The 10,692-nt window shown below is 39.7% G+C and overlaps 3 protein-coding genes across 4 annotated transcripts in view; 2 read left to right on the top strand and 1 right to left on the bottom strand.

The window, feature by feature from the left end:
- LOC107728909 (3-hydroxyisobutyryl-CoA hydrolase, mitochondrial-like) overlaps positions 1-427 on the top strand; it is a 6,662-nt gene extending 6,235 nt beyond the window's left edge. The window contains exon 4 of the transcript XR_001638522.1: positions 281-427. The gene's annotated coding sequence lies outside the window, so the exon portion shown is untranslated. The remainder of the gene's footprint in view (positions 1-280) is intronic.
- A 38-nt stretch (positions 428-465) lies between these two features.
- On the bottom strand, positions 466-3,147 carry akap19 (A-kinase anchoring protein 19). 2 transcript variants are annotated; one of them, XM_016539226.1, is made up of 2 exons: positions 2,702-2,719; positions 466-1,004 (listed from the first exon to the last, which is right to left on the bottom strand). In XM_016539226.1, exon 2 carries the CDS (start codon positions 794-796, stop codon positions 527-529), a length of 270 nt encoding a protein of 89 aa, XP_016394712.1. In that variant the 5' UTR covers positions 797-1,004; positions 2,702-2,719; the 3' UTR covers positions 466-526. The 2 variants fall into 2 exon arrangements, 1 of the variants encoding a protein (XP_016394712.1); XR_001638523.1 differs by lacking the exon at positions 466-1,004 and adding an exon at positions 1,287-1,350 and having other exon boundaries at positions 2,702-3,147.
- A 1,921-nt stretch (positions 3,148-5,068) lies between these two features.
- On the top strand, positions 5,069-8,966 carry mstnb (myostatin b). Its single transcript, XM_016539263.1, has 3 exons — positions 5,069-5,694; positions 6,383-6,753; positions 7,660-8,966. Exons 1-3 carry the CDS (start codon positions 5,229-5,231, stop codon positions 8,038-8,040), a joined length of 1,218 nt encoding a protein of 405 aa, XP_016394749.1. The 5' UTR covers positions 5,069-5,228; the 3' UTR covers positions 8,041-8,966.
- Positions 8,967-10,692: the final 1,726 nt, after the last annotated feature.

Here is a 10,692-nt window from a genome sequence, read left to right as displayed (position 1 = left end):
AGGTTGGAAAAAATAAAACATTTCATAGGGCCCTAAACATGTAATTTTTGTTAAACTTTTAATAAATTGATGTTAAATTGTTTAGATTTCATGATTTTAATTAATTAGACATGCTTTTTGATTAATAAAATTTAATTTAACCATTAAAAAGGAGTCCAGAATCGTCCTAGGAGTCCCCCTCACCTCAGAGCTCATAGTAGGTCTGTCTTAAAGGTTAAAGTACATGATCACTAAAAATCTATTTCTCTATGGAAAAAATGAATGTGATTTTTACTTCCAGAACCCAACTGCTGCGCTCTATTTATCTGAAGATCATTAAAGGGAATATGGCTACCTGACAACATGGCACAAGACCCAGAAGTGCCAATATCACATCAATAAAAAGCATTGGTGAGCCGCTGTTAAAACACTACCAGAAGAGTAATTGTGCTTGTATTAACAATCATTAAAACCCTCATGTCTGAAAGCTCTCCTTTACATAAAGGAGAGCCAGACCAATCCAATCTTATTCCATCTGGCTGAAACGTTATGGCACGTCACACTCAATGTAGGGGATGTCACTGTACCGACTGTCCACCTCAGCCCATTGTTGTACTGCCCGGGCCACAATTTCCTCTGAGAGTCTCTGGGCATAGTCCAGCAGCACCGGATTGACCCGTACTGGGTCCTCCACTGAGCCGATCTCTGAGAAAACTAGAACTGCTTTCTCTCCTTGCTTTCCTGGCTTGCCATCCACTTTCTCCGATGAGCTGGAGTTCTGAGTGGGGTCGCGGTGCTTGGATTTCATGCATCCCATGATATAAATAATGTAACATTGGTTTGAAAGCAGTGAGGGGAAGAGATGCAAAGATGGCGTGATACCAAGGTTATATTCCCTTGGTTGGGTTTTGTGATGTACGGATAAGAAGCTAGGATGAGGACGTATTTCTGTGCAAAGTGTAGTTGAGACACTCCAGATGGTCTGCCATGATGTATAGCATTCTCATGGCCACCTCACACTTGCCCTGTGTGAAGAAGAGGAATGGTTATTGTGAGTTATTGCTTGTCTTTGCGTGGTTAAATATATATTTTCAGTGTCTTGGCAACCTTGTCCATGACACCATAATGACTACATCTTCACAGGAATGAGGATTTCCTTATGAGGCAGTATGAAGAAAAAATAACTGCATTGTGCTTTAATTGGCTGAAGCCAGTAGTAGGCTATAAGTCAACTAGATATGGTATTTATTAGGGATGGCAAGGACATGACATGCTCTGATAGTTCCATTTATAAGTGTTTTTATCCCAGTTCAGATTCTCCAGATGGTCTGCCATGATGTATAGCATTCTCATGGCCACCTCACACTTGCCCTGTGTGAAGAAGAGGAATGGTTATTGTGAGTTATTGCTTGTCTTTGCATGGCTAAATATATATTTTCAGTGTCTTGGCAACCTTGTCCATGACACCATAATGACTACATCTTCACAGGAATGAGGATTTCCTTATGAGGCAGTATGAAGAAAAAATAACTGCATGTGCTTTAATTGGCTGAAGCCAGTAGTAGGCTATAAGTCAACTAGATATGGTATTTATTAGGGATGGCAAGGACATGACATGCTCTGATAGTTCCATTTATATGTAGGTACATAATGCTGTTCATTGTGGGTTTTCTGTTTATAAGCATTTTTATCCCAGTTCAGATTCAGATTATAACAATTTAAAAGCTAAATATAATTTGTAATTACATGAAACAATATTCCAGATCTACTTCCTGAATTTTCTTTATTCTTTACGTGTTAATAAAATACTTTAAAAACAAACTCTTATGTATATCATAAGGCGTATATCAAACGCGTATGTAATGTTTTTTTATTTGTAAAATTTCTGCAAAATTTAAATCTGCTTTTAGCCTCATCAATGTCATCGGTTCATTTGGTTCACACAAAAGTAGCCTACTCTTCCATCAGCTCTGGGCTCACTCCGAATCGGATTCAGTACGAATCGATGTCCTTTGGACTCGAGAACCGCTCGGACTGATTCAGTTCGATTTTCGAACGCATCGTTCACACTAATCATTCAAATGATCCGATTCAAAAGAACGATTCGTTCACGATTCGGACGTCGCTATCAATATTTGTATCGTGCTGCCTCATGAAACGCTGCTCCTGCGAACAGCTAATAATTAACATACTTCTCACAACGAACGCCGGTGGTTCACTCCTTTTGCTGCACAGATACACACATCGATAATGTCTCATTTAAGAATATAAATGTGTTGATTCTGTGTACTCTAGATCTACAAGCTGTTTTAGGCGCGAAAATTTTATTATTAGGCGTTTGTTAATATTTTAGCGATAATATTATTACTCTTGGCAATATATTCTCTTTGCCTGATACGCAAACCCGTTGTATAGGTACATCATGCACAGCAGTCAAAGACACCCGACAGTCACTGTCTGGAAATCTGAAGTGATCAACAGTTTAATAACATCATGATAAATTATATCCTGGTTGAAATGCAATGTTATAGTCAGGAAGAACGAGATTAAAATTCCAGTTCTGTCGTTTTTCGAGTAAATTCCATCCTCGTATTTGTGTCAAGAAAGCCTCAAGGTCAAGGCAAAATGTTATTCCTGATTGTATAAAATGCACGATGATCTGTTTTTATAATGTAATGCTAAAAGTGCAGATTCCAGCGATATAATCAGTGTGGGTACATACCTATTCGGACTGCAGGCTGTGAGCGTCAATATTATGCATATAAAAATCGAAGGAATCATTTCATCCAAAGCGGAATGCGTTATTTAAATTAAAAACTGATATAAATCCACAGTATTAACAGGCAGAAGCGTCCTCCTCCACACCAGTCTCGGTTAGGCTACTCCACAGGAGAATGAGAAAACACGTTGATGAACTTGCTCTTGTCGGGTAAATCGGGTCAGAATTCAGCATGTGCGTCCGGAGTCCACATATAATGGTGATAACGTTTCAGTTTCATTCCAATGACAGGACAGCGATGCAGCTCAACAGCGCATTAATCCGTGTTGTTTTTGCATTTCTCTCTGTCCATTCAAACATGGCCATCTATATGACTGAATTTGCAGCTTGGAAACTCTTCGTGTTTCTATTCAAGGGCACACATAGTTCATGCTATCCTTGCCTAAACATTTGTTTGTAAACTGGGTAAAATCGGTTACTGCAACACACGCAGACACAGGTTGCGCCTCAGTGTGTTTTTAAATACAATGTCGCCACCTAGTGGAATGACTGTTTTCAATAATACTACAAACAAATATTTCTAACAGAAGGGTTCCCAAACTTTTTCATAATAGGACACCCTAGAGAGGTATAATCTATCTCCCGCCAGACACATTTTATAGTGAAATATGAGGAAATAAACGCATTTGTTTTCTTGTCATACAGTATATACAGAGAGAGAATATTTTGTGTTAACAAAAGTGTGATTGAGTTTTGAGTCTTTATGCTTACCAAAAAATGTTAATTGAATTTTAGATTTTGTTTTTTTCACGACCCACGGTGAACCCCGCTGTTAAAACAGGATTTACAAAGACTAGAAAATCGCGAAGTCGCGTTCGCTTGCGTAGTAACTATAGCAACAGCTTCCATTCTTAGACAGTCCGCTAGGCTTATTGTCATTAGCCCATTTAAGATTTTATTACAAATTTACATTTTATAAGTATACCACAATCCTATAACCAACGATTTTAGGAAGCGCGACGTTTAACTGTGCTAGAGGTGCCTTTTTAAAAACAAAATAACTGTTCACACTCTACGAGTTACACTACATTGAAAACTATCAAACAAACACAATAATTTCAGGCTAGATCTTTGTATATTGTGTTAGGCATTATCCTAAATCCATTAGAACTTAATCGATAAAGATTTCTGTTCCGCGCAGACATTCCGCTTCGAATCTTAGATTCTTCCCTTTTTATCTTCACATTATTAAATTGAACCGAAGATATAAGTGCTATTAAGTAAGGGATAATGCCCTGTCATCGGCTCATTATCGCAAAATGTTCCCATACTCCAAACAGAGTCTTGTGTGGCCATGAAAGTGTTTATTTTGCAGTAACGACCGGATGACTGCACATTATCCTGCTTATACGGCTACTTGCCAAATAAATAAATGGACATGAAATATTGATTTGTTGAAATTATATTATGTAAGAATGAAAATGTAGAGCAGTGCGAGGGAAATCGGTTGCCATCCACAACAGTCAGTTCTACATTTGAGCTATAATCAATTGGCCAATCAGAATCAAGTATTCCTACTAAAGGACTTATTTCTCTCCATAATTGAACACAATTATAATTTCTAATGTATACTAGAAGTTGCATGTTATTTTGTTTATATTTTTCTTTATTATATTTCCGCGTTTACTACCCTTATATGTATAATTTTACTAATAACTGTGCAAAAGTACAGATATCTGAATAAAAAGAGGTCAGGATATACCTCACCTGCGTTACACAAGTTGTACCATAAGATGGCGCTACGTATCTTACCCACGGGTCAAAAAAACTGAAGAAGCTGCAGTTAGGAGACTGTTCAACAAATAAGATGAATTGTGCTTATTCAATTTCTTACGTTTAAAACGTTACATACGTTGTGAAATTGAATTCTGTTGCATTGACAAAAGCTACGTGAATATTAGCCTATCCAAACACCTCTTTTTCAAAAACTACCGCATAAAAATAGGACATAGGGAAAACGAATGCCACAAAAGACAGGGCTTGAAATGACAGTTATTTTAGCAAGTTACTCACGATATAAATTAATAAATGAACCAACATTTCAAAGCTGCTAAAGCACCTTTTTACCTACGACGCTGCTCAAGTTGTGTAGAACATCAAGGTTTCTTATATGGCAATGTACTGTTAAGATAAAAACAGATATTCTGTTGATTATGAATTCATATGCATAAATGTCACATGTAGCCTTACATTATGGGTCAGATGCGTTTGGATAGTGAGTAGCCTAGATGCACGCACTGAAATGTTATAAGAAATGTGCGTATTTTTCATATGCTTGTGCATAATTTGTATTCAAGTTCGGCTAATTCCTTCACGAGTCCTCTAAGATGTGCCATGCCTCTTTAAGAACTGCGAAAGAAGTCCAGCTCTGTCCATTAGGTTTATTGTTGCCAGCTCAGCCAATCATTGAATCTTACGACACAATAGAGTGGCCAAAGTTGCAGTATAAAACGCCTTGCCGAATTTAAGCATGACATCTACTTATCCGGTGCGTGGTGAGGTTCATTTCCATAGCAAATCAGATCAAACATCGCAAACATCCTTTAGCACGCTTTGGAACATGCATTTTACACAGGTTTTAATTTCTCTAAGTGTATTAATTGCATGCGGTTCAGTGGGTCATGGAGATATAACGGCGCACCAGCAGCCTTCCACAGCCACGGAGGAAAGCGAGCAGTGTTCCACATGTGAGTTCAGACAACACAGCAAGCTGATGAGACTGCATGCCATCAAGTCCCAAATTCTTAGCAAGCTCCGACTCAAACAGGCTCCAAATATTAGCCGGGACGTGGTCAAGCAGCTGTTACCCAAAGCACCGCCTTTGCAACAACTTCTGGATCAGTACGATGTTCTGGGGGATGACAGTAAGGATGGAGCTATGGAAGAGGACGATGAACATGCCACCACAGAGACCATCATGACCATGGCCACAGAGCGTAAGGATCGTCTATTTCAAATATTCGTTCAAGTAGATGTATCCTCTTAACAATGGACAAAAAATAAGAGATACTTGGAGAGACCATTTACGCAGTCTTTACGTCCAAGCCGTTTGCACTCACAAGACGGCTATTGTGCATTAAATGCACAGTTAATGCAAAGATCATTCTCGTTTACTGATTTTTAAGGCTTTGCGTTGCTGCTTTATCAGCCTTGTTAACCGATTTTACGCACGCTGAACATGGAAGCGCAGCAAAGCGCACCAGCGTCGCTCAAAGAAAATGTTTTCGCCTTTACCACACGTGACATTTACAAACTGTAGTTGAAACTGGGTAATTTCTTAGGCAATATTTTTAGGTAAAAATGTGTATTATCTTATAGATATTATGTGTGTAGGCGATCCATTAGTTATTGCATGTATAAATGTTTCCATCCGCAATGCCGTTTGTATATAACATCATATATAGACACATACAGTCAATCACATTTTTACATACAAATGTCTGCTTTATGTCTGTAATGTATTTTCTATTTTCTATTTATACAAAATTATATTTTGTGGGCGTAGTCAACGTTTTTTCTTTAAAACTTCATTTTTTAATTTATATCAGTGCGCCACTTCATGACCTGCTGTAATAACAAAACTGTCAGACCCCGTATAATCGCTATTTCTCTCTTTTTTTTCAGCTGACCCCATCGTTCAAGTAGATCGGAAACCGAAGTGTTGTTTTTTCTCCTTCAGTCCGAAGATCCAAGCGAACCGGATCGTAAGAGCGCAGCTCTGGGTTCATCTGAGACCGGCGGAAGAAGTGACCACAGTCTTCTTACAGATATCACGGCTGATGCCTGTTACGGACGGAGGACGGCACATACGAATACGATCCCTGAAGATCGATGTGAACGCAGGAGTGACGTCTTGGCAGAGTATAGACGTAAAACAGGTACTCGCGGTGTGGTTAAGACAACCGGAGACCAACTGGGGCATTGAGATAAACGCGTATGACGCGAAGGGAAACGACTTGGCTGTCACCTCAGCTGAGCCTGGAGAGGATGGACTGGTGAGTTAACAAAAATGCGTTTTTCGTAAAATATAACCGCTTTTAGACAGAGCTTTGCCAACAGTAATTGTTGTGAATGACACTATTGAGAAATTATTTAGATGGGTTTATTTACAAAATACTTTGTTCTAAATAAATAGTGACATCTCAAAAATGAGTGCCAGAAGCGAAAATGTAAAATGCATATTTAATGTTAAATGCATGTTAAGTGCATGTGTCTGAGCGCCCAACAACGCTACACATTACAGAATTTCGCTACATCTGTGTTGTCCCGAATGTTTTTGTGAATCAAAAGCATTCGTCGCGTGACCAGTATAGTCCGAATCGAGAACGAATGACTCTTTTGAACGGTTCTTTTTAGTGAATCTGACTCACTGAATCTCCAGTTACTTTCGTCATATTTAACAAGAAACGAACTAAAAAAATGTTAACCCTCATGAAACTTAAATGAGATTAGCTTAAATTAGAAATTGTGGTAGTCAGTGGTATAAAAATGAATTTAAAAAGTTAGTACGTTTTTCTTCTTTGTTTTAGTATTTTTATTTAATATAAATACCATAAAATGCGTATGAAAAGTTATTAAAAAGGCAAAAATATGAAATTTTTGTCTGTATATTGGTTCTGCTGATATCAGAAATGATCTCATGATTTGCTGGGGCAGTAACTGCAATAAGAATTGAAAAATCGTTAATGGCACCAATAAGCAATGACTCATTATGTGGAATTGGAACCAGAATCATTAAATTTATTCCCTTCCCTAATCATATCTGTATTGGCTATCTGTAGCATTCATTAATGGTTGGACAGAGCTACTTCACGGTCAGACCAGGAGTTGGCAAGCGCCGTCAGATAGGAAAGTATCAACAGTAAACTGAAACACTGGCTCTTGGTTTCTTTCACTCCCAGCTCCCCTTCATGGAGGTGAAAATCTCGGAGGGCCCAAAGCGAATCCGGAGGGACTCTGGGCTGGACTGTGACGAGAATTCATCAGAGTCTCGATGCTGCAGGTACCCTCTCACTGTGGACTTCGAGGACTTCGGCTGGGACTGGATTATTGCTCCAAAACGCTATAAGGCGAATTACTGTTCAGGAGAATGCGACTACATGCACCTGCAGAAATATCCCCACACCCATCTGGTGAACAAGGCCAATCCGCGAGGCACCGCCGGGCCCTGCTGCACCCCCACCAAGATGTCTCCCATCAACATGCTTTACTTCAACGGCAAAGAGCAGATCATCTACGGCAAGATCCCCTCAATGGTAGTGGACCGCTGTGGCTGCTCGTGAACCAGTGCCCAGACAGGACTCGATCCGTCTCACAGACCCGGACATCTGATCACACCATCCACCATCCATTATCAGTGCTTTCCGCAAGACACTGTGCAATAGAAGGACGCTCACTCACTCTCTGGGCACCGCTTCATTTGACTATGTTTTTTGTCATTTTCCTCTAAATCAGTATCTCTGCAACAGGAGTCCAATGTTACATGGATGTACTAAAGGAATGTCATATACTGGCTGGACTTGGGAATGGACACTTTTGAAATGGACGACATTCTCTGCTTTATTTCATGTTTTCACCTTGTCAAGAATACTCTCATTAGGATACGCAGACAACATTGTATTATGCAACCACTCCAAAATACAATCATTTAGATGTATTTAGCTGTAACAGCTGAGCTTGTTTAAGAAGAGTATCCAAGAGAAACAGAGAGGGACTCTTGAACATTGAACAGAGCTTGAATACAATTATCTGACGCAAACTTCCACACACACTGCAATAAACACACCAATCGAATTGTTAATCATAGCTTTTGTCCACTACTCATCTGTCAAACAGCCCTACACACTTGAAGTATTATTGAGATCGGCATTAGGGGACAGAAGGACTTGAAGCAAAGGCACTGTGAATGCGGTCTACACATTGAAATGTTTTCGAGACAGAGACATCGGAACTGTAAGAATGAATGTTAATATCACGCTAACACTCTGTCTTCAAACCACACAGTTTGCACTATGGCAGACCAATAGAAAGAATTGGTTGCTAAAAATGTTGTAAAAACTGATTTTGATATGTTTGCTAATTGTATTGTATACTTGCCATTGTTTCCATTAACAGTTGCCTTTTTTAACCATGGTTAGTACATGTATATGAACACGAAATAGCAAAAAAAGTGTACAATATAAATCTATGTATCTGTTCAAACAAATAAAGGTGCTTGCTTTATATGTTCAACTCTGTTATTTCAAATCGCTTAAGAAAAAGGGTTCAAATGGAATTGAGTTTTGAATATTTGGAAACATGCAGTTCTGTACTTAAACGATTTCATTCAAGTAATGAAAACCATTTGATAAAATGGATTTATGGTCAAACTGAGCCATATTGGATGTGGTCAGCGAGTTTAAAAGGGAAGTTGTTCCACGTCATGTCTTTTTCTAAGCAAAGGTGAATGCGGGGTATTGTCCAAACTGTGTTAAGAGGTTCCTTTTGGGCTGAATTTACTATCATTTGACCTTTTCATTTGTTTTTCCCGTAATGGCACCGAGCTGCGGTGTTACATAAGCCCAAATTAACAAATCTCCCTTCTGAATAGTTCAGAGCGAGCATGCAGCAGAGTTTTCTAAAAGGACTTGTGCAGAAATGTTTTGACAGCATGGCTAATTAGACCAAGGCTTATTGGAGCCCTCACTTCCGTCCAGAAGAGGGCGAACTCAGCACTGCCGAGATCTGCTTCCTTTCCTGCTGTGAGTTGGACAGATGCCATGGAAACCAGGTGGGAACTGCTCTGAAATGAACAGAGGGTTGTGGGAGATTAAAAGTCCCTGAGCAATAACATTTCCACGTTTGGGCTGAGATAATGCGCCGTGGATTCGGTATCGTTTGCCACATACAATTACACGTGGGTTCTGAAAAGCCCAAACACCTCACATGAACGCTCCTGAAACTATCGATAAGCGTTTTAACATCTGAATGCGCACCGATAATCAGGTGCATCCCTTCGTAATTCATCCCGTTCTACATGCAGGAGCGTTCGTGCTATGAATCATGCTCAGCAGAAGCATGATTGATTTGTTTTCTTGTGCATCTGACTTGCAGCACCGTCCTTTGTGCCAGGTAATGGCAAGTGTATGATAAACAGGAACAGTAATGGTTTCCCCGAGTTGTTATATCTGTCACACGGGAAACGTTTTCCTTGTCTCTGTGGCTTTCCGGTTGCCAGCACATTCCCAGGTTGACAGGAGAGGAAGTGACTGTGAGAAAATGGGAAGGCAGCGTGGCTCCTCGAGGGACAGGAGCTCCGGGGGGAAACACATAGCTCATCTCAGTCACCAGGATTCCCCATATCCGCATGAGCTGCAGGGGAGCCGGGTAGAGCTGCATGTGCTCAGACAGGAGGGATGTGCTCAGCACCGTGTACAGGGGGGAAGAGGGACAGCTGCCAGGTGTGGTCAAACATCTGCATCTTCACACTAACGTGCACAGTCTCTGGAACAGCTGGGGAAACGCTTGCTTTTGAGTGATGAGTTGAAGGTACATGCTGCCATAAGGCATCAGGTCGAATATTGATGGCCAGGTTGCAGACAGGTGACAGGTGACGCATGTTGTGCTATTGTCATCTCACCTGGTCAGTTGCTGCAGTAAACATGAGCTTTTCTATTACCTGTCTGCCAATATTTCACCTTAAGTTGACAGATGTCATTCAGGTTTTGAACAAGAGAAAGTATTCTGAATTATTTAGAGATTATTCACTCTAAAGATTCTAAAGTGCATTTGATTATAAATATGGACAAATTAAAATGTTTTTTTTAAATATATATATATATATAATTGAAGTTCTTTATGCTGGCCCAGTATACATGCCCTGCTGATATTATGTGGCTTAACCACAAAAAAAATAATCTGAAAATAATAATTAAAGTTTGGGGGGAGTAAATGTT

This window comes from Sinocyclocheilus rhinocerous, unplaced genomic scaffold, assembly GCF_001515625.1.
Source record: "Sinocyclocheilus rhinocerous isolate Xijiao unplaced genomic scaffold, SAMN03320098_v1.1 scaffold1569, whole genome shotgun sequence".
Classification (NCBI taxonomy): Eukaryota; Metazoa; Chordata; class Actinopteri; order Cypriniformes; family Cyprinidae; genus Sinocyclocheilus; species Sinocyclocheilus rhinocerous.
The sequence above is the reverse complement of the archived record's forward strand: the minus strand, read 5'-3'. Positions and strand labels throughout refer to the sequence as shown.